Source organism: Haemaphysalis longicornis, unplaced genomic scaffold (assembly GCF_048455015.1).
Source record: "Haemaphysalis longicornis isolate Haplotype H1 unplaced genomic scaffold, Haemaphysalis longicornis Haplotype H1 scaffold_7, whole genome shotgun sequence".
Lineage (NCBI taxonomy): Eukaryota > Metazoa > Arthropoda > Arachnida > Ixodida > Ixodidae > Haemaphysalis > Haemaphysalis longicornis.
The window spans coordinates 98440015-98464368 of NW_027526422.1; the positions used below are offsets into that span (position 1 = coordinate 98440015).

The 24354-nt window shown below is 45.9% G+C and overlaps 1 protein-coding gene across 1 annotated transcript in view; it reads right to left on the reverse strand.

The window, feature by feature from the left end:
* Positions 1 to 24354, reverse strand: part of LOC144146156 (scoloptoxin SSD14-like) — a 116220-nt gene that overhangs the window by 86248 nt on the left and 5618 nt on the right. The window contains exons 2-4 of the mRNA XM_077678122.1: positions 22498 to 22722; positions 1706 to 1828; positions 1202 to 1299 (exon numbers count right to left, since the gene is read on the reverse strand). Of these exons, the coding sequence (XP_077534248.1) occupies positions 1202 to 1299; positions 1706 to 1828; positions 22498 to 22722 (446 nt within the window). The remainder of the gene's footprint in view (positions 1 to 1201; positions 1300 to 1705; positions 1829 to 22497; positions 22723 to 24354) is intronic.

The window sequence follows — 24354 nt, forward strand, 5'->3', positions numbered from 1 at the left end:
GTGCCATCTAGGAGACATGAAGCGAAGTAGTGGGTCATGACGCTAATGAGCGCGGATAGGTGAGGCCTCGATAGTTCAGCTTATAGCAGCGGAAGCTGCTGTGTTTATCAGTCCTCTGCCCACAAGGAACGCCGCTCAGCTTGTGGAACGCCGACGCCGCGATCCACAAAATGAGTTCGGCGCCACGCACGCGTCTGGCGTACATTCCACGGAGCAGGACCGATGTGGTCGCAACTTTTCCGAAGCGACCCGCCAGCAGGACGCCGCTCACCAAGCACTCCCACAAGACTGCTGCCGACCCGCAAATCATGCTTCTTTCGTTGCAGCGGGCCGTGACTTCACCAAACAATTCGCTGACAACCCGTTCGGTTTCGTTTGCACGGTTTGCGAGCACCTGGGGTTTTAATCGGACTTCCGCAATGCTCCGGCGCGTGTAATCCAGTGTCTAATGTTGTTGTGTCTAACGGTGCCATACCGATGAAATATAAATAGCGGTGTGCAAGTTCATATCGATGCACAATAAACATTCAGGTGTTCCTGGGAAGGCACATTCCATTTTCGTGTTTTATCGATTAGTATCAAAGAAGGATCAACCGTGTTTTTTATCTTTTATAGGCGATACCCGGACTAAACGACCCTGAACACTCTATTTTGCGACTGTGCGCGTACATAATCGTATTTCAAGTCGTACGCTGTGTCCCTGTGCCCCTTTAAACACTAATGCGTGTTGCTCAAGTATTCCATCAAAAATACCGTGAGAGTGAAAACGTGCTACGGAGCGGTTGACAGGGAGCGTAACCGTGATCCGGCCGTCCAATGTTGAGCGCAGAATTGAAGTACCTGCGTCAAAATCTGGTAGTGCATGACCATGCCTGAAAAAGGGGCCCGGTATCACTGACAGAAAGGATGCCCCGAAACCAATACTCTTTTCATGTTAATTGTAGGTTAGTTTATTTGGCGCTGTGTTGTAATTGTGTAAAAGGTTATGGTTTGCCTAGTACGTTTCGTAGCATCACTCCACAAATAAAATATTCGCACATTATGTCATAGCCGTTACCGTTATGTTCGCGCATTGTGTGCGCCGGCTGGCCCATAGAATGTATTCGAAACGTCATAGCAGTTTACAGTTCCACGCTGTCTTAAGGATTATTGAAATCTGAAGGACTTTTTTATCGAAAGTGCTGAAACATCTTTCACTTACCGAGCATGCTCAACATTGCACTTCTGTTAAACATATCTCTCGTGGCGTTGCCTGGCGCCACTTCTCTAGCTACTAGAACCTCTGCCTTTGATTCGTTCCTGAAAAAAATAAAAGGTTGCACTTCAGAAGACACTGTAAATTCTGCATTTACAAGCTCTCAACTATTCACAACTGCGGCTTGCTTATGTGGCGGAAACAAACAGCGGTTGATATAAAAAGCATAATAAAGGTGATATTCCTTCCCGGTTCCATTTATGAACAACTATAAGCCTGCCTACGCGGCTGTTTTGTACAATTCTAAAGCCGCGTGATCCTCCATGACAAAGCTGGACAGGTCTTTCCTAATAATTATCTGGGGAGATATATGCAGTAGACATACGCACATTGTAATTTACTCCATTCTTACAGTAACAACAGGTTGTAGAACAAACCTGATAAGCCGAAAAAGAAGGACCATAGCGAAAATTGCATAAGCAGAAGACAATATATAATAACACTACTTACTTTGAATAAATCGTCGCTATGAAGCCACCGCCTATCCCCATCGAGTGGGGAAGCACAACTCCCATACACAGTAGCGTCGCAATCGCGGCGTCTACAGTCTTTCCGCCCTGGTTGTAAATGCCCCTGAGTGAATAAATATGTCATACTGTAACATCACCAATCATTATTAACGTGTAAGCATTCTTTTCCCAGTACCTCACCTAAAGACCATGACCCTTTATATCTACAAAATAAGTGCTTAGCTGCAAATTTAACAATTTAGTGTATAATAGTGCAAATATAAATGGTTGATACCTTTAGAATTAATAATGAAGATTGAAAACAACGCGTGGCACAATGCACTAGCAATGCAGCTGTCCGTAGTTATCAAGCCGGCTTTACAGGGGTTGATGTGTAATACTCCCTATTAATAGATAGAACCATCAAACAATAAAGCTGCTTACTTGACGTGAAACTATGTTTTGTGAGCAGTGAAATTGCGTATAATAGTGAAGACGACTTTAAACGAACTCGTAGTATAGCAGATAAGCTGAAATGTTAGGCATTAGTTGACAATACATAACAACACTACTTACTTTGAATAAATCATAACTCTGTACGCTCTTTTAACAGCATAGCTCTTTAAGCTTTTAGTCCCGCTGTCCAGCGCTACCATAAAAACATACAAAGAAAAAATACCGAGCACAAGTGAGCGTCTGCACCATGAGGAGCGCGAAGCGTCGGCCAGGCTTGCGCGTGGGGTTGCGCCATATGAGGAGCTCCAAAAATACCAAGAAAAATACCAAGCACACGTGAGCGTGCCCCTCATGAGGAGCGCCCAGCGACGGCCAGCTCGACATTCGAGAACACTCTGCCCAGCGTTCGGGGTGTGATGTATCGCGTGCTGTTCTCCTCGCCAGTTCATGTGTGTTTGCGCTTGAAGTGGAGAGCACAGACACTGAGTTCGCGAAGCCACTTGCCGCCCGTTGTAGCGCGTGGATACGCGGTGCACTTTGGGAGATATGCGGACGAAACGACTGGGCCTGCCAGTCATGGAGAACTTTCAGCGGCAAGTTCGGAAATTCATGTGAGGTGCAAAAGCCGGATCTCCGACGAAGGGGGGCGGGCCGCCAGCTCCGCTGTCACTCATTCTTTGCACCAATAATGCAAGGTGCGCCAATTTTTTTATCTCCCGATTACAGGTGCGGGGCTTGTGACTTAGCGACTGATATGTTCCGAACAACTGGCATCAAATAAAAAGAAACATGGGTCGGAAGCTCAGGCGAAACGCCTCAATTTCTTGCTATGTGATACCTTTTATGGCTATTATTTTCCATACCTGTAGCATCTGCCGACATATCCAAAGGTTCTCACGATTAGCAAACAATTTTGGCAGTTTCAATTATTAGAAGTCATGATCATACTACCAGAACTTTTCGCTGCTCTGGGCGGTGAAACCACAAGTGTGGCCTTCTGAGCCTCACTAAAACTACGTCGGACGCCACTTTACTCATTGCTTCTTCGTATACTTCTCTTGTCAACTATGTTCAGGGGGACGCTATTTCAGCGTGTTGCTGTTGCCGAAGTCATCTTATAGTGTGTGACTAACACACTAGAGTTATTTATCGCATCGTTCTGTGATGATGTGTTCGAAACTTTCGCACTCGGGTCCCACCTTTTGCGAACAACTCCCTCACCCATGGCTACATGCATGGAAACTAGGTACAGCTGCTTAAACCCAGCCTATTATTCTTAATGTCACGTGGAACAAAATCCACCTTGCCTAGGGCCCCACTTCTAACTTTGAGGATAAGGCCCACTGAAGGTAACTCGCATAAGCACAAGGTGAGCATCGTGCACACCATTTCTGTGATACCTTCGTCCTTACCCTGGTCACCGCAACCTCAGACACAACAGTCAGATGCTTTTTAACGCGATAGCGTTATTAGGCTCTTTTCTCAATTTTGCCGTGCCCGCTAGACGTCTGCTATCAACCGTGCTCATCAAGTGTCCACGGAAATACGTCACCAATGCCAACAGGAAACTCCGACTGAGGCAGCCAGATGCAAAGGTTAACTGGCGGGTGGGAAGGAGGGCAATGATGCTACGGTGGATGCTATGACAGAGAAGTGGTAGGTAACGATTCATCAAACGTTGCGTCTGCGCAGTGAGTTCATTCTCCCACCGTTCGTGAATGCGCGGATGAGCCACTGTTGACGCGATGCCGTTACTGGGCTTATTCGGCGACTTTCTGTAAAGGCTAACTGCCTGCTATCAACCGTGCTCATGACGCGACCACGGAAGACCATGTCCCCGTCAACCGGAAAGTACGTCTGCGCACGCAAAAGAGAGCTCGCGCCTGACGCTCTAATCGGTTCTAGGTGCTTAAAACCGAGTCCTGGAAAGGAGAGGGCGGGCCGGTACAGTGGCGTAGCCAGGGGGGGGCTGACCGGGCTTCAGCCCCCCCCCGAAATTTTTCCGGCCGTCGCCGGTCTGCCTGTATGCCTGGTACGTCGCCTGCGAACAAAGCTGCATATCCTTTGAAAGTGCCACTAGTAGAAGCATTCACGACTCAATGTCTTCCCTACGCAAGGGTGTTTACACAAAACCACGGCCGGACTCGACTCTTTTTCCGCGCTGCGGAAAGGGAGTCGAGTCCGGCCGTGACAAAATGAAGCCCCTGAAGGGTGCGAACCGCTGAGGGATGATTGCGGAGGGGGGCAGCCCTGAAAGCCACGGCGCCTTCAGGTAAGCTCAGCGCACGGGACGACACAGGCATGCGTTGTGTCCCTTTGTGCGAGACATGTGGCAACACAGAGAATAATAGGCCGGCTGAGTACTTCTCAGCAGAGGAGATTGACTCGGCCGGGGAAGCAAGGATTGGTCCGCACTAACTCGCGGGAAAGAAAAAAGACGGACCGCCGGTCATTGATGGTTTAAGACTGGTACGATGCAGGCCCGTAAGGGAACAGACGATCTTTGTATGTTAAGCAGAACAACGTGCACGCGGCGGTGGCTGACCATGGCTGCTCCATCTCCTAGAAAAGGGGAGATGAAGCGGCCGTGGGCACGTGCACATTCAAGACTCGTGCAAGGTAACTGAAGAATGCGATGGGGCTACGTAATGGATGAAACATGCAGTTTAGCTGGATGAATGTCGTGCGCGGGCAAAGGGCCTTTGCGAATGAGACACACAGCAAGGTACGCCCCTCTTCCTCTCGTCAGCCCTTCATTCTTCCTTTTTCACGTTTCTGCGAGCCCGGGAGGGTTTTGTTGGAGTGGGCTCAGACTGCGCGCACTGAGTGTCCCCTTCCGACGGCGATGTTGCGACAATCAATTTCACCCCTGCGATTAGGCAGCTTTGTTCGGAAGTATTCTCCCCTAACCTAGGAAACTGGAGAACAGCGGTTCGACAAAAAAGGCGCGCTGCAGCTCCCCGAGCCAGTCCCAGACTTTATCCTAAATGTGAAGGCACCGCGGTCACCAGCCCTGCCACAGGCAGACGACGTCGCGAGAGTAACAACGATCAGGTGGCCATATTCTACCTCGATCACAACTAAAGCCCCTCCATTGTGTCCACGGCCGCTTTTTCTCTGGACGGCGGCTGCCCAGAGCAGTGTATATTAAGGGCCTGAAACACAACGGCAATATGTCGCGAGGATAGAAGCGCCCCTGGTTTTGAGAAGCTCATGTTCCAAGTGCCAACACCCAAAAGAGGCCTCGAATTGTAAGTCATTTCCTTCCAGTGATTAATCCTTCCATGATCACTGATGTCTTTTGACGATGGAGGTTGCATTGTACGTTAAGTTGTGCAGAGCAGATCAGTTATGCATTCTCTGATATTTAAATAATAATTTCTTTATATTTATACGATGCCCCAGTATCTTGCGTCTGCGAGCTAAAATTGTGTATTTCGTTTTATTCCGAATGCAGTATTTGCGTTTGAATTGGTTGTTAAAAGCGCCCACGGTGGAGCGGATAGGTGATTTTTAATGAGGGAAAACGTAAATTCAACTCCTGTAACGCGTAAATATTTTATTATGCACGCAGTTGGAGAGGGTTACTCAGAGTGTATCGGGACAGCGTGAGTATCAGTACATGAAGAGTGAAAAATATATTTGTTCTGGCTGCAGTTTTAATAGTTTGCTTTTACTGGAACGAAACTCCATGTGATGTAGCCGCTGTTGCATTGTGTGCGCGTTATCGGGACTTTTGTTACCGCGTTTATTATCTACGCGTGCATCGACTGCTACACCAAATTTTAAACCCATAGCAGCGTACGTGCACAGCGCAAGTGAAGGACCTTCGTACTGGTGGCGAAGAAACGAATGTGCCTTTCTGGTAGAATTTTCCTTTAAATCTTCCTGGCCTTCTTTGAAGTTCTGTGGACGCAGGAGTATCGTTCTTTCAAGGCTCAATCGGTCGTGCAAGACAACATAATTTCCTAATTAAATAAACGGGCTACAGACAGCAGGCCCCCTCAAGAGCACCAGCACACCTCTGCCCTCCTCCTTCGCTCACCTCACCCCCCCCCGCACACACACATACGGGTGCGCGCTGTTGTCTTTCTTCCTGAATCCACAACTGCTACTTATACATTCTAAAATGTTGCATGAAGGACATTTTGAGCAATCGTCAGCATTTCCTAAGTAACCGAAATGACCGAGGAATTATCACGGTAAACAACTTTGCAACTTTTAGCCAATCTATCCTGTCGTATAGCCTGAAACCATGCTTGAGTTTCAACATCACGCTCGCTGTCAACCAAGGAAATAGTTTAACTATGTCATTACTGTCCGCTTCATGTTGAAGCATGGTAGTCTTTGGTCTTTCTGTATACGGGGCCATGCCAATGCGCATGGTTTCTTGGTGCACTCCGGAAAACAAAATGCTGACTTGTTTCGCGCATCGCACCACGCCCGAAGGTCATGCTGGCTCTGCACAGCTGCCCAATCCTCCATTTTCTGGTGGGCCAAGGAGATTCCCAACATAATTTCCATTTCCCGCGTCTCTAACAAAAACTACAAAACTCATGTGCGCCCTATACATTCCAGAGCCACCCATGCTTATGCACTGATATTTTTTTATCGTTTAGCTTTAAAACCGGCAGTGTGTACTCGGCTGAAAAATGGCAGTGCACGCGTCAGCTAAAAAAGTATGTCCTTTCATTAAAGTTTGAAACCAAAATGGTAGGACCGCATTATAACTCTTTCCTCAGATCTCACGACAAAATTCAAAACAGCAATATTTTGCTCAGATTGCACAGAACACGCCTAACCGCAAGAGTACGGTCAGGCATCGTCGTCTTTGCGTTCCTATTTTTTCTTGCTAAATATAAAGTTCGATACAGCATCGAATGGTGAACTTTGCAGTGACTTGCTCTACCTCATCTAGGAGTGGTAGCTAAATGGGGTGGCTGCTCCAGAAAAGTTACTGGGTAGTACACGCCTTCAGGCAGACTATAGGGCATTTATGCACGAAGCATTGAAAACTTGACAGGTAATAATGCAACTATTTGAGAACATCAAGCTCATTACAGCAGACTCTACATTTAGGCTGTGCCGAAATGTAAACCAGATCCATTATGTTACAAAGCACAAGCTTCTCATGTCCGCCCGGAGACCTGATAGAAGCTACGAAATGGACTGTGTTGAGACTCAAAACAGAAGCGCAAATTTAAACTGGCATGACTTAACAAATACCAATGGCTGAATTATTACGCTTTGGTGTGGACTAATCTTGCCATGTTCATGTAATTTTCGTGCTTAACAGCGCTGTTATTGCGCATGATGTCTGTGTGTTTAGGGTTGATATTTGTTAAAATTATTGCTAGAGATATAACGCTTCTTGTATGTATAATTCATAGCCTCTCATTTTTTAAAGATAAGATCTGCGCTACAGATAACGCAAGTGCATAGAATCGATGTATACTGCACAGAATGAGCTCCATTGGCCTGACACTGGCCGCTACTGTGCAGGTGTACGCAAAATATTTTATTTTGCATTTTGGACAAGAACAACTAAATAAAAAAAATCTAATTCTTACGGCCTACGTCATTTTATTGCGGTTGTCACACCTATCATACTCCACACGTTGAGATAAAGCAAGTAATTGCATGAAACTATGGCCGTTTAATGCAATGCCTGCACAAGGTTCCTGTGCGTGCAATGTACGTCCCGTATCACGGGCGCAGATTTGCACCACGCGGTCTGCGGATTTCCGCCCAGTTTACAACTTCAGCTGGCACTAATACAATCATAATCAACACCAATATCATGAGAGAACCTTAAAGAGCCTTTTAAAGACAAAATACAACCTTGTTCAATTGAATAGCAACTAGCCTTTGGTAACTCGCACAGCTCCATTCCAATCACAGGCGTTTTTTAAACCGAAGCAATGCAACAAATGTCAAAATTTTTTAAATTTAGCGCTGCAGTGAAGTGATATCGGCAGGAGTGGTATATATATAGACTAGCACTAACGCGTAGTTATGAGTGTGTTAACTGCACGTTAGAATTCAAATGATAAGATCAATGGAGGCCCGTCTACAATCGCGCAATCATGTTCCTTGGCGGTGACTTACAAGATCCTGAACTGTCATAGTGAAATCGCCGCCGGAAAGTGGGCGGGGATTCGCCATTGCTTCAAACGTTTAATTTAATATTTTGATTATTCCTTTGAAGATTGCGATAAAACTGGTATCATTGATATCGGGACAAGGCAGACTTTTGAATGAACCAAACATGTATTTTATCTTCATAGCCTTTAAGGGCGCTTGCAAACTACCGCACATTTTTTGTTCGGGGGGGGGGGGAGGGGGGGGGAGGGGGGGACGAGAACAATCTTAGCCCCCCCCGAACAAAAATCCTGGCTACGCGCCTGGGCCGGTAGGATTGCCGACAATGGTACTGCTGCGCAGAAGACAGAAAGGAATCGAGGTTTTGTCAAATGCCGCTTCTGCGCAGTGAATACCCTTCTCCCACATAAAGCCGTTGCTCCTAGTATCGTTAGGTTAAACTTCAGTGTTCGGACATTATGAATGGCGAATGCCGCAGCTCCGTTCGAAGCTCTCCCTTGACGACGAGGTAACGCCTTGTCGTCAAGCGTAGATGACCCCTGCAACTTTTCTACCTGAACTCACTGTTAGGTGGTAAACTCTAGCGTGAGGAATGCAATGTATCCCGGGTAGAGTTCCTGTATGTCGCGTATCGCAGGAGTTGTGCGTCTGAATGCCACATGCCACGGGTTCCACATTAGGGCAGCGAAGCCAGCTTTCAGTGCTGCCAACAAGACACTGTTTTCAGTCAGTTCTGCGTAAGTGACCGGATACGGTTACGGTGGCGGCGGCCGCGGCGGCCGTTCAGCTGATAAGCAACCGAGTATCCTCGCAGTTGTGTAGTCCCACAGTTGCTGTGACTCGCATGCGCCGACTCCTACACGCGTGACGGGTGGCTTTCTCGCACGTCTTTAGAACTCAAGATGGCGAGTGGACGTTCAACTTTACTCCCCTAGGGGAGCTATGTACAGGGACTCTAATGCAGGGGAAGCCGGTTCCCATCTACTTGGCGTCGTTCTAGATGCCCCTCGGTAAATTTCGTGAAAAGTAAACGGAGAAAATGTAGGATGCCTCGCAGTGAATTTTAAGCGTTCTTCTGGCCAGTTACATGACTGTTGGACGCCTCGACCGAAGTGCTATAGTGTCTGAAAAGTTTAACACATATTGTTTGTTTGAAGCAATAAGGCACATTTTGCACACAAGCGTAAACTTTGAAACACAGAATTTTTTTCGTCATCTCTGCACATTTTGCAGAAAAAAGCGAGAAGATTTTAACGTTTGAAGATGTTTTGCACTTTGTATGAACAATGTGTATATCGGTAAATGGCATAAAATGAAATATCAAGCAGGAAATTGATTACTATTTTCTTAATGGAGAAGTTTAAGGAACGAGGGACCCCTTGCTCGAAGCCCAACAAGTGAGACGTATTCGCAGTATAACATTCTTGGAAGACTTATTGGGGTGTTTTCCGGAAACGAGACTGGAAATAAGATTGCAAATTAGACCGTGAATAAGGCTGCTTCGAGCAGTCTTATTCACAGACTTATGCTGACCGGCCCTGTAGGGCTATTTGTACCAGTGTGGGACACACGGAACCCGAAGCCCACCCATGACTAATTCCTCACAAGGCAAAATGTGCGCCAAGGTTGCGCCAATGTGAAATTGAACTCCGGTAACAGAACGTTACGAGAGGTGTCATGAGTAGCAATTAGGAGCCCGCACCCGACGGGCGGGCTGCTCAGCAGGCGATTGAAATCGTCTGCAGAGGATTAAAATCATCTACTAAGCGTTGCTTAGCGGACAATTTTGAAGCAGGCCACCGGTTTGTGACTCATGCGCTGGGCACCCGCCGCCTGCGCAGGGCCTCTTTAGCAAAGAGAAAGCATGGGGAGAGCATACCCTGCGTTCTCCGAAAACGGCGCAGAGAGGTCGAATCGCATGAGTTGACCAGTTACCGGGTTATTGTAAATGATTCGTAATCAATGTTTCGGAGTTGCCACTCAAGAAATAGGAATGACTCTGGATTCATTCCACCTTTTTGAGATGCCGGAATGGAATGGGAATGGAATGGTGATTTTTAGACGAAGGCGTTACCATCGCTGGAGCCTTAGGGCTACTTAGTGTGTGGCGACGACTGCGTCGGTGTATCTCAAAGGGTGCACCGGCGACAAGCACGACAACGCATACCCGGCATCTCGGGTAACCGAATCCTCGGAGCCTGCGGCAGTGCGTTTGAAAGTGAACTTCGAGCGGCGCAAGCGCGATGCGCGCATTCCTCTACCAGAGACGACAGTGTACAGACCCCGCAATGAGCAGTTGCTGTAAGTCGTCTCGAGTGGATGCACTAAGCCCATGCTTGTCCACAAGTCTAAGGTTGCGCTTGTTCATAATTTAAATTTTAAACTGTTTTTTAGGGTTTCGCTTAGATCCCACTGCACCATTTTTTCCCATTTTGATGGCACTTTGCACTGCACAAAAATTTGTTTTATTGTTCATAGTGGTTCGCACGCATGCAGATAAAAGTGGGCGCGAAAAGGTACAGGTGTTTTTGGAAGACGTGTGGAAGCTAGACCAAAAAAAGTGTTTGTAGTTAGTGGTTTCTGGGGAACCAGTTCTTTCGTATTATTGTTTTAATCTTATGACTACCACGGCATCTTTGTATGCAATGCTGTCAGAGTGTTGATCCCTCATCTGAAGCACATACTGCATGAAATTCCTCATTTTTCACCCATTTTCTGCCTGCCCACATTGTGCAACATCCCATTTTTTATCATTCTACTTCGGTAACTCAAAAAAGACGCGTGAAGTCACTGGGCCTACAATTATTGGCCTATCAGGAAATATTTTGATACCTTGCGAGCAAATTTAGCTCCACATGTGATTTGAAGACGAGTTACTGTAGCTTTGCAGGTTGCAGTAGCGATTGCTGATGCAACACGGAGCTGGGAGTCGCTGGGGTGAAGTCCGTCCGTGCCACCAATAGCTGCATGTACACCACGAAATGCCTTAAACATATGAGCACGGGTTTCTGTCCCTTCAACGTGGATCGTCACGTCTTCACGGTGGCGCCGTTAGGTCAGCTCTCGTGCTTTGGCAGGCATTTTGAGGCATAGATTTCTTCTCTGTACAACTGTCCATGGCGTCGATGGAAGACGGGAGTCTCAGTGGCAGGCGCAGTGTGCCCAGGCCAGCAGGCGGGGAATAGCATCGAGAAGCAGCAAGAGGGGGGGGGGGGGAGGGGGTGGAGACCAACGGCGCGCATCCGAAGTCGCGATGTTTCTAACCGCAAGCTGGTACTGCGAAAATTTGGAGCCAGCAATATAAAGCTTTTGCGAATGAAACATCAAACAGAGTCTGCTTTGCGTCCTGCTGCCACCCTCCGTACCCGGCGCACAATGAAGAGCGTTGTAGCTGGTAAGCCGAATTGGCAGGCAGGCATCTTCCGGGAATATGGAGCCACCCTGCCGACCATCTGTCCGTCTGTTGCATCGGAGCCTCGGGGCGCCAGGAAGTAAAAACCAAGGCAGCAAAAAGAACATCGTGGGTAAGGGCCTTGCGTTCCCGGCACACGCCATAAGCGTTGCAAGCGAGTTTCGGATGTCTAACTGAGCTTTCTACCTCCACGCTCTGCTACGGAAGTGGCCAGCTGGTATACACAATTACATTAAATATTATGTGCGACAATGTGAAGGCACAGCTGCCAAATGACGTTTCTTTCTAACAGTTCCGGCTTCAACAGCGCCCTGGTTTGCGAGTGTTTTGATAACTCTCAGCAGTGCGACACCCTACTTTGATTCGATCCGAATGTATAGTTTTGCCAAACTTGTTCCTTTGTTGGTTTCTTTCCTGTTTCTGTGCGCGGGGCCTTTACGCCTGAGTACAAACGTACAAGATTACTGAAGCTTTAGTCGTCGGCTTGAAAGTTGGAGAATCGCCACTATTTAGGTACGAAGGCCTCGTTTAAAAAATTTCGATCAGGTCTTCATTCGTATGGGTTGCTAGTTCATGAAAGAAACTGTCTGACCATGCTTTTTTATTTTACCAGGGCTCCCGTCATGATATGGTTCTGTACTTTAAATGAGGGGCTAACAAATAGTTTCTTGTATTTTGCAGCTTGAGCTGAGCTGGCAGGTTCCAGTAGCCAGAGCAAAAAAACAAGCAAAAAGGAGGTCAACGTGGAAGTGGTGGCGGCTTTCCTACGGTGAATGAAAAACTGTTAACGGTGTTTCTTGATGCTGCCCTCCCGTCAGTCGCGTTGGTACAGTATACAGTAACATTAGTAATCAATGCTGTAAATTCACTTAAAATAATTTAAGTAAGCATTTCGAGTGCGTGTACATGTGATCAAGGTCCGTGCGACATGCCTGTCAGTTATCCACAGCACAGTAATGGCGTTGCTATGACGGTACGCAAAGCAGATAGCAACATAGCACGCGGCAGTCTGTACATCTAAATGGAAAAAGCAGAGAGCAACGTAAAAACTGCTTCATCTCGCGTCGTGCAAGAACAAAGTGTTAAAGCATTATAACCTGCAAATACTATAATATGTAGTGCGATCCCGCTACTTATTATGCACAAAGAGGCAGTGTGACCCTGTCCCATTTCAAAACAAAAGCTTTCTCAGCGGAACCAATGGCGTTCTGTCAACAAGCTAATACATTTCCCCATAGACCGGTTGCTCGACCGAAAAGCTCTGATAAGATCTCTGGACACATTGCACGTGCGTGAAAGCGGGAATTGCAAATCAAGTATTTCTCTCTCTCTCTCTCTCTCTGAAACTGGGCTTCCATTGTTTGAAAACGGTTACTTGAAAATTACGAAAACGAAACGGGTTTGAATACGGCAACAGACGCATCGATCTTCAATTAGGAGTAAAATAGTACACATTTTTCTTATATACCACGGAACGATGTACATTTAGTTCGTTCGTAGACGCGTCTACTTAGTGCGCGAGAAATAGTCGCATGGGTTCATTCTTCGCATGGGATTTGGTATTTTGAAGCCTTGACGTTGGGTTGGACACACATTCAGCAAAAGTTGGATGCACGTTTAACTTTCGTTCTTCTGCCTACTTTCGTTAGGAAGGGATGGTAAGACTTTGCATTAGAAGGGTGGTTGCTCTGCACGAGATGTCGCCAAGCTGCTGCTGCCACCTCGCAACTTCGGTGACAAGGGACACATGTTGCATACTTTTGCCGTTTTCAACGCCTATTAAAACGTCAGATGCATGTTGCGTTCCTCGGTAACTCGATACTGCACATGGGGAAGTTTTTACGTTCAAGAATTAAAGGAATGGAAATGAACTGCCCGTCTGTTGCAGGAGTGGGAAGGGGGCTAATTTCTGTCATTCTGAGGAACTGCAAGGAATGGAATCGCGACAAGATCTAATTCCTCGGCATGGAATTGGAATGAAATAAGGATGCGCAATCCGCAACACTGTTTGTAATAGTATTCACATAAGCCGCCCGATAGGCCAAATTTATAGAATTGTACCGATAATCGTTCAAAACAAACGCGTGCTCTTGGCCGGCAACGCCAAAGCGACAGTATTTTTGCCGCATTGCCTGTTTTTTCTAGGTACCCGTTGTCCCCATAGACTTAAATTGGGCTGCTCTAGAACTTAATTACACTCGAGGACAACTTTCTGTGACAATAGAGCGAAAGCTGTGAGAGGAGGGGAAGGGGGAGCTAACTGCTCTGTGTTACTGCGGCAAAGTAGTTCAGTCTCGGTGTCACAGATATGCATTTTATACAGTTCATTTCTTCACATGAGCTCCGTGGTTGAGCGCGCTGAACCAGGATTAATCAGCATTAATGCATATTGGCGCCTCCTCTCCCACACTTCATTTGTTTGTAAACACATGCCGACGCTTTGACTGGAGAAGTCAGAACGACAGTGGACCATGCAGCCCAACTCTGTATCATTCAGAAAAGAAGTGAATTTTGTCTGAAGTTCTGACGGCATGCACTGATTTGTAAACTCTTATGGAGCTAAAAACTGAACAGCACCATCGGCATGTGCAGCGTACTTACATAGCGCGGGCGCGGTGTACCGAAAGGGCAGCATGCATTCTTACGCACACGCTCGCTTACGCCGCTATCTGGCTAACCGAACGAATTGCGGAAACGGCGAAGAGTCCCGGCCGCATCAGTCTCACTTCGGCGTACACTTTGAAAACCACTTGCTTCGTTTGTTTAGGCAGCGAAGCTTCTTAAAAATCCTGGGCGGAGAATGAAGTTGAAGCAGCTGAAATCTGTCGACATAAAGGAAAGAATACTCAAGAGAGGCCCCTAGCATCCCAATGCATTGCAAAAAGCGTGGAGGAAGTGGCGTAATTTCTGATGTGCCGATACACAGTGTTACCTAGTTTTTTTACGGCTGTGGCGGCTAAATCTGGCTAAACGCCACGGAGAAATTTTTACGGCGTTTTGACTGTGGTTGCCTCGCCACCCTGGCAACAAAGCCAGTCGCTACGGCGTCGTCGTCGTCTGCCATCTGTGCACTACAGCTGATATCGCAGCGTATTTTCTACTGCCGTTTCCTTTGTGCTCCTCCGAAGGTAACATCCGATGGTTAATAATTGGCGTCGTTCGGGAGTATAGTTGCCGTTCTCCAGCGGCGATATCGCGTCGATTCCACGCTATGGTTTCTATCCTTCTCGGTCTGCCGGTCAGAAGGTGCGCGTTCGCAGCTTAGGAAAGTTTATCCAGGTACGACCTGCAACCCGGCGCGCAACAGTTGAGCGTCTTGAAAACCACTGCAGCCCCTTATCCATGTGAAGTGAAATGAACCGTAGCTCAGAAGTAGCGCACAAAAACCGCCGTGCTGTACGGACCTGAACACTGCTTCCGTCGTATGCTTTCGCTTTCGTTAGCCGCCCGTACCGCGAAGCTGCCATCAAACGGGAAACCGCAAATGCGAATGGGAAAGAGTTCTGTGCTCAGTGGGCTCATCGACAAGGCGGATGCGGCTTCACAAACGTGACGTCAGGGCCTCTCCTAACCTTTTTTTCCTCCATGGCCATCGACAAGAGCTCTATGTTTTTGTTTTATTTTTTCGGATGAGCCTCAAACAGATAATCCCACAATCTAAAAAAAAAATATTGCTCTGTGTTTCATACGTTCTGGCTAGTAATTTATGGCATCATCAATCCAAGTCTCAAACATAAGAACTATATATTTTTGAATGGCTTAGATTACAGCCAGCCAATTGTTTTTGTTGAACTATTTCCAGGTGCACCGCAAAAAAGCGTGGTTTGGCTCCGTAGCCTTTACTGGATTGCCACAGAAAGTTGTTCCCGTGTATAGGGTGGGCGCTTTTGGGAAAGCGCACTATTCTGAATCTTATTAGCGAACTTATTGAAGTTCGCGAATAAGACTAGACTGTCAATGAGACTGCCCATGAGCACGTTTGTTCGAGCAAGCGGGCCAGAGCTGCACATCAAGTGCAAGGCGCGCCGTAGTGGAGTGCTACGGAATAATTTAGGTCATGGGTATCTTTACGTGCGCCTGAATTCCTCACGATGGGGTTTTTTTTTTCGCTTTCATTTGCGAAATTTCCACCGAAGTCGGGAACAAACCCCCGACATCCTGCGCTCGGTATAGTGTTTTCCATCCTCACGCAAGTTTAAGTGAATTACTTGCTGACTTTGGCCTTCAGTGCCACGAAGACCACGTGACCGGCCATTTTATAGCCACGAATGTTACGGCGTGTTCGACTGCATTTCGTTCTATGGGGGCAATTCAACAGAAAGAACCACCTATCAAGGCGAGAACATCATCTTCACTGGCCAGTTCCCCCATGTGCGCATGGGAGAATTGTGGGGGGATGTTGAAGCCGAGACATGATGAATAGGAGCAGCGCTGCCATAGTGGAAAGGGTAGAGGTGGATAAGCGTGTAAAGGTGGGGTGTTTCACCGGCCAAACAATGCAGACGGTGATGACACAAGTGAAGGGGCAGCTGGCCTTGTCCAGTAAAGCTAGAAACATTGTGGTGATTGCCGTGGGGCCACGGAGCAAGCCGTGCGCGGGGCTAACAATGTTCTCAAAGGGGAGGAGGGAAAACTTGGCCAGGAGATAGCGAAACGGGTAAAATATCTGCGGGCCACGGCCCCAAATGTGCTCATTGGAGTCTGCACCGTGCCGGAGGTGACAAAGCAGGGCGTGCACCCCGAATGGCAGTACGCGATGCTAACAGCGAGATCAAGAAGCGCAAAACTTGGATTTGAAGTGATAGACCTGAATACGGTAGTGGGCAGCATTCAGAATACATGGGCAAGCATTTCAGTGGGACGGGATTCTCTCCAGCCCTATGCTATAGGAAACAAGGAGGGGTGGCGCTTAGGTGGGAGAGGGGTAGCTTTATTTAGGGGGCCCCATGGTGCTAAGGAAGGCAAATAGAACTGAAGAGAAGGGGAGGAGTTGGCATGCTTATTAAACAAGAAACCGAGTGGAAGAGAGCCCATGAAAGCTGTAAAGAACATCTATGGGTTAGGGGCACCATAGCAGGGAAGAATACATGGTTAGGAGTTGTGTATCTGTGGGCTGGAAGCAGAGCTAGGGAGGAAACTGTGGAAATGGTCACATGTTTGAGAAGAGATATAAACGAGTTCAAAGATTGGGCTGAAATAATCTTAGTTGGAGATATGAATGATCACATAGAAGATCTAGATGGATACACAGATCACAACGGTCCTCTAGAGGTGATCTATGTCAAGAAAGCCGGCTTGTAATACTAAACACAGAAAGCAAGTGTGGCAGACAAATGAAATGGGAAAGCCGCAACAAACAGTCCAGCATAAGCTATAATCTAGTCTCCGAAACAGTATACGAAAGCTTGCGAGAATTGAGGATAGATGAAAACGGAACAAACAGCTTACGAAGCGACCCCAAGCGCCTTACATTGCACTTTGGAGGCGCAACCCGGGCAAATTTAGAAATCGGTACAACCGGAGGAAGTAATTTGAACGATGAACAGTTAAACATTATCGCTGATATTTATTTATTTATTTATTTATTTATTTATTTATTTAAAGTACCCCTAAAAGCCCTCACGCAGAAGGGTATTACATAGGGGGTAGTCAATGCAACAGACCAAACATACGAACAAAGATATACACTCGGAGATATAGAACATAAAAAGGAAAGCGCATGCGCGAACACAAATATGATAAATGTAATATTAGCTCGAAATAACGCGTAAAATATAAACTCAGAAGAAGCAACAACCAACAAAATCTCTGTAGAAAAAGAACAATCTGTCAGAAGTGATAGAATAAAAAACTGATAGCTTTGTTTTCAATTCACAACTGAGTTAATTAAATTTAACAGCATCAATGACGGTGGATATGTGTGATGGCAATGCGTTTCAGTCAATGATCGTACGCGGAACGAATGACCGAGAGTAGTGCAATGTATGACATGGTAACGCTTCACATGAAAGGATGGTCGTGTCTGGGAAGAATGGAAGCTGGTGAAGAAAAGAAATCGTCATGAAGCAATGGGTGGTGATAAAGTTTGTGAAAAAGTGATAACCTTGCAGCCGTGCGTCGTTGCGACAATTCGAGCAGTTGTGCGCGAATTTTCACGGCTGTGATACCGGAACGACGACGGGAGTAGTCTGAAAAGATTGAAGTTATTCGATGTTGTTGATTATGTAAGCTTGGTACCGTAAGAGTCCCAAATGGCTGATGCATATTCGATTTTTGACCGTATAAATGTGCTGTAAGCGAGTTTACGTAGGTGTGATGGGGCATGCTTCAAGTCATGTTTTAAAAGACCTAGAGAGCGGTTAGCCGATGCAAGTATGACGTCAATGGGATGACTCCAGGATAAGTCCGAACTAAGGTAAAGACCAAGGTACCTGTAATTACTATTAAGTTCAACTGGAATATTAGTTAAAGAGTATGAGGTTGAAATGCGAGATGCGCGTTTAGTAAAGGGCATAAGCTTTGTTTTAGAATTATTAAGCCACATTAACAATTTAGAGCACCAACAGCTTATATCATCTAGGTCAGACTGGAGGGCCTGTCCATCATCTTTGCACAAAATTTTGCGATAGATCACGCAATCGTCCGCGAAAAGCCTGATTTGAGATGAAACCGTCTAGGCAAATCATTAATGAAAATTAAAAAAAAAAGCAGGGATCCCAGCACGCTGCCCCGAGGAACGCCTGAGTACACTGCCCCAAAAGAAGAGAAACTGTTATTAAGGGATGTGAACTGAAGTGTTCTTGAAAGGAAATCTTTAATCCATGCGAGTACAAGCGGGAGAATGTTAAGCTTTGTTCATTTGATTAGCAACCTGTGATGAGGGACCCGTTCAAAGGATTTTGAAAACTCAAGAAAAATTGCGTCAGTTTGTATGCCAGCGGTGATGGAAGGATGTAAATCGTGAGTGAACCGGGCAAGTTGAGTGTCGCACGAGTGGCTCTTTTGAAAGCCGTGCTAGTACTTGAAAATTATCTTATGCTCTTCTTGGTAGTTAATTACCTGCGAGTGAATGACGTGTTCGAGAGAGAGAGAGAGAAAAGACTTTATTCATAATTCCTGCGTGCGGGAGCACCCCAAAACCGCGCAGGGCAGGGGGTCCCTGTCTTGCTAGACCTCAAGAGATGCCGGCCGGGCTCGAACTACTAGGAGTTTCCTCCGTTCGCTCTTGCCTAGCCAAGGCCCTCTCGAGCCGCTGGATGGCTGCACGTTGCAGTTCGTGGTTACCCGAACGGAGCAAGCCCATGAATTCCACCGGGATTTCATCCGGCACACATGGCCTCACGCCATCACTGCTGTTGCTAGTGTCACCGAGACGTTTGCAAATGGCGCTTGTGAACGATATTGGTCTATAATTAAGTGGGGATGAACGATCGCCAGATTTAAAATAGATATTACTTTTGCAATTTGCCAGTCTTGGGGATCAAACCAGATGAATAGCATCGAGTAAAAAAAGCTGATAAGATACGATGGATGCCTCGATAAATTTTTTTTTTGTATTTTGCTATTGAATCCAAGGTGATCAGATGCTGAAGTAATTTTAAGTTTGCCGAGTAAAGAAAGTATACCAGCCTCGTTAATAACTATCTCTGGCATTGAGCTAACGGTGGAAGTGTTAACAGCTGGTGGTGATGTGATGCCCTCTCGGGTAAACACTAAAGAAAAGGTGTTATTCAGGACCTGCGCGCACTCGACCTCGGGAATTGCGTCACCTGCAGCATTGGAAAGGGTGATGTCGGGGTGGTTAGAAGGGTTTATTGTGCACCACAACTTTTTTGGGTTATTAGTTAACATTGAAAGCAGATCGCGGGCCGAAACGTTGCGGCGGGTTGATTTTAGCAGAGCTTGGTACTGACTGTCACATAATTTGTACCGTTTTCAGGAAGCTGAATCTTTAGGCTTATTAGCCTGCCTGAAAGGCGCGCTTCTTTTTATTATTAGGTCGGCGAGGCTGATTATTAAATCAAGGAAATGTGTTAGTGCAAGAAATTGTTATGATGGGTACAAATTTATTTATGAGCTCGCCAAATTTTGTTTTCAAGAAGCTCCAGGTATGCTCTACGGATCGGGTTGAAAAATATTCGAGAATTCCTTCTGCGAAGGTAGACAAGTTCTTGTTAATACCATCATAATTTGCACTACGGTAACACATTGTTTGCTTTTTATGACGTTCTTTTTAATTGGTGAGCATTTCAGGTTACCTGTGATAATGGAGTGATCAGAAAGACCATCAAGATGTATTATATCTGAACAAAGATTGGGGTTTGTTAAAATTTGGTCAAGGATGTTAGCTGAGGTTGCGGAACGTCATGTGGGCTGAGTGATTAATTGAAACAATGAGAAATCAAGGCAGGTGTCGAGGACAGCGCTAGCCTCGGATTCCGTGGCAGCTCCTGATATGGTACACCAATTAATAGAAGACGATGGACGACGAAATCAATTAGTACCCAGGCCAAGATTGGGATTACGACGAAATGATCGTGTTCATAAAGCAGAAGATGAATTAAGCCAAGCCACGAAATTGGTGGAAAATGACGAGAAAGCCGAGAAGCTGGTGGAATAAGGAAATAAAGAAGCTATTGACCAGCATAAAAGGCGCCGAGAGAACCTAGAGAGGCAAAATTACTGGTATGGAACTGGAGGTTGTGAAGGAAAAATGGGATATCTAGCGGGAAAAGAAACTAGAAGTGCAGAAAAGGGTGCAAGCAAAGATCAAACAGAAAAGCGATGGATAACAGAAATACGGAAGAAGTACAAAAGCGCATCCCAGAAGTTTTGGAACCAGGTAAAATTACTAAGCTCAAGAAATGATCTCCGTCAAAAATTCTTGATTGATGAGGGGGGTAAACATTTAGAAAGAGATAATGCGTTGGCGTATATTCATAGAGTTATTAGTAAGAAGTTTAGGGAAATAGAGGTAGGGAATTGTGATGATAAAGATGATTAGTGGCTCTCCCTTTGAATCAGGGCGTCGGTTGACAGCAACCGACTTGACTGTCTTATTCCACTTGCCCTACTAGATAATATAATAGATTTGCCTCCCCTATTTCCCACTCACCCCTGTGGTTAACGCTTATCGCTCCCGCCTTTCACCCTCCTCCCCCCGCTGCTCTAAATTCTCATCTGTATGATTACTTCGCCTGCGTACCATCTGCTTCGCACCTCTCCCGCACCACCGTTACAATCGCCTGTTCGTCACTCTATGGTCCTGAAGTTGAGGTTCCCCCTTGCCCCAATCCCAAAGCCTCCGCTAACGTCGTTGTTCTCCTGCCTCCGTGGCGGTCAAACCTCTGTGCAGCCACTGACAATAGGGTCTGTAGTTTTCCGATAACTGCCGCAGCATGCACATGTTTCATCCTGCTACCTGTAGACACCCGTGAATGCCCGGGTTCTCAGGCACCCTGTCTTTGCTTCGAAGAGCGCTTCACCGCCTCTCGTATTGCCATAGAAACCTTCCTTCCTGATTTCTAGTTTCTCTGCCCTATAAGTCTCCAGGGTTTTTTTCATTCCATTCTCTGTGCCCCCTTCGTGGTCTCTGCTGCCTTTTTCTGCTTTTTAACTGTTGTGTATGCCTCACTTCCCCATGCCAACTTTCCGTACCGCTTGTTCAGCTGTCTGGTCCGCCGTCTTCACCGCGTATCCATGCTCCTCATATACAGATACCTAACACTCTCGCTGCCCATTTTTTATCCGCTATGTCACGAAGTCGCTCCTCAAACTTTATGTTGCTCTGCGCCTTCCTCGCTTCCAAAGACGACCAGCCCATACCCCCCTGTACCGCTTTGTTTGCAGTTTTTCTGTGGGCCCCAACACCGATAACCTCAGCGCCACAGAAGATTACCGAAAAAGAAGTAAGTTTGAGGAATTTTGAATGGAAAAAAGCAGAGCAAAAGGTTTCCCCCCAAACAGCCGTAGCCCCGGACGGAATAACAATGCAGCTGATAAACCTGCTTGGACCTGAATTTAAGACATCGTTTATGAGGGCAATAGATAAGGTGATACAAACCACACAAATGCCGGAGGACTGGCTAGAGAGTAGGACAAATTTAATATATAAAGGCAGAGACACCAAAACCACTATTGACCCATACAGATCACTCACAGTAATGTCAGTGGTGTATACATTCGTAATGCAGGCGATAAAATCAGAAATTCAAGCATGGAAGGAAGAAAGTGAATTCCTTGAGGAACTGCACAATGGATTTAGACAACACCGTCGATTGGATGATAATTTGGTCGTTATAATACAGTGCATTGAAATTGCGAAAGCGCAGACTAGACCATTATGCATTACGTTCTTTGACATTAAATGGGCATATTACAACGTAAATAGAGAACTGCTGTGAAGAATGACATTAAATGGGCATATTACAACGTAAATAGAGAACTGCTGTGAAGAATGCTGAAACTACAGTGATTAGATGACGAGTTATTACAGTTCCTTATAGCGATCTACAAAGATAATAGAGTGCAGCTGACGTGAGAAGGGCAGAAATTTTGTTCGCGAAAACCCAGAAAGACGCATGACGGTTGCAATGGCGAGCAATACGCTTGCTTGAACATTTACAAGGATGCTTCGAAAAGGCTTGGTGGTTAAAGTATGATGGTTAATTACGTACTGTGTGGACACGTAAAAACAGCTGCAATCAATCTCGACTTGTTCTAAATTCCCGTTGCCGGCTTCACTTCTTCGAAAATAATCTTACTTCTTCCAATTATAGTTGTTTGTAAGCAAAGTGAAAGTTGATTAAATAGCTCATTCTTACCTGGAAACGTTTGCACAAGGGGCAGCGTCAGTGCTAACTGCCCAACGAGAGTAGTTTCCAAGGCGGGACGTCGGAGTAGCATTTTGCTTTTCACGTGAAATATTCTCACATGTTATCGTGAGATTGCCGGCGCAACGATCGGGTTGTGGTTCTGTAGAGCTTGCTAGAGATACACATACGAGGAATGTACAGCTGAGCAGAGGGGTTCTCGCGGCTTCTCTTCTCCTGCAATGTAAAAACAGAAAATGTCGGCGAAAGTAGTTGAGGTTGCGTTGTATCCCCCACTTGAAGGATACTGTAATGATACATGAAGTATACTTAATAGGGCTCGCCATTATATTCTTATATCAGCACAACCACAAACGTTTATGGCATTATGGGAGCGGAGAAAACACTGCAATAGGTGCTGAGTCAAAGAAAGATTTTCATTCAGATTAAGCGGAATTCCATTTTATAGCTTTACAAGCGTTCAGTCAGACAGAGGGCCAAGAAAGGTCCATTTGTCCGCCACCGGTGGGCTATAGCTGCTGTGGAAGCTATGGCGCTATGAACTTTAAACTTTTGCAGAAGAGCTTTTCAGCCACGTCTGTCAGCGGCGTGTGTACGGATGCTAACAGGATTCCTATAAAGCACTTCCGGCTTGGCGGGGATCAATATCAATAAGAACATGAAGTGATGCAGTTCTAATCGCTACCCGTTATACCTCGGTGGAACGGGAAGGGTTTCAGTTCATGAGCGCGTTTAATAAAGTTCTAATCGCTGCTGTTTATTTCAACCACTCTTGCGATAGCCCTTAAAGGTTTGAAGTATGTACAAACAAACAAACAAACACACAAATAAATAAATAAATAAATAAATAAATAAATAAATAAATAAATAAATAAATAAATAAATAAATAAATAAATAAATAAATAAATAAATAAATAAATAAATAAATAAATAAATAAATAAATAAATAAACACATAAATGAGTAAATAAATAAATAAATAAATAAATATATGAATAAATAAATAAGCATAGCTGCACCTGTCGAGAGCTGTAGATTTCAATCTAGGCACACTTTTTTTGGCCGGCCCATGCCATCATTCGCACGTTCCGCCATTTACCGAACGTGAAACTGCGCACAAGGACGGGACAGCTAAAAAGGAGTAACAGGACGAGCGCAGGTGTGCTAGCTTGTTTTTCGCTGTCTTGTGCTTGTCCGCAATTTTACGCTTTAATATGAAAAACCAACCAGCCCAACAGCATGCTTTACTGCCGCCATCTGCTTGGATAGCGCAGTGCAATCTAGGCTTCGGTGGATACTGCATTATGGCGCTAAAAATTTCGGACTGGCACGTACCCACGCTTGCATTGTCAGTCAAGCAGTACATTTTAGAGGGAATGTACATTGCTACATTTATTGTATTGCTACGTGTACAATGTATTGCTACATGTACATGAATGTACCTTTAGTTAGTATTGTTGTATGTAATTAGCAGAGGAATGTTCTCAAGTTGTACTCACCACATGTTTCTCACGCACATTTTTAAGTCAGAGTCCTCGAGCTATGGTGGTACTGGGGATATGAGCTCCTCTCGCATTCTGGAGGCCTCGGGTTCGATTTGCATCCAGGCCGAAAGTGATACAACGGGCTTTTGAATTCTACTTTACATTTATTCTCTTCTGCTGTCGGCCATTTTATCAGCCGTCTCTAGCTCATGCAGGTTTATCGACATACACAGTCATCAAATGCTTCACCATCTCTTGACTTTGACCCTTGGTTCGGTCGTACCTAAATGTGCGGCACAACTTAACGCTTCGACTGGCCCAGCCAAAGCTTTTATGTAGTAGTCTGTGTGCATTTGGGCAAGTG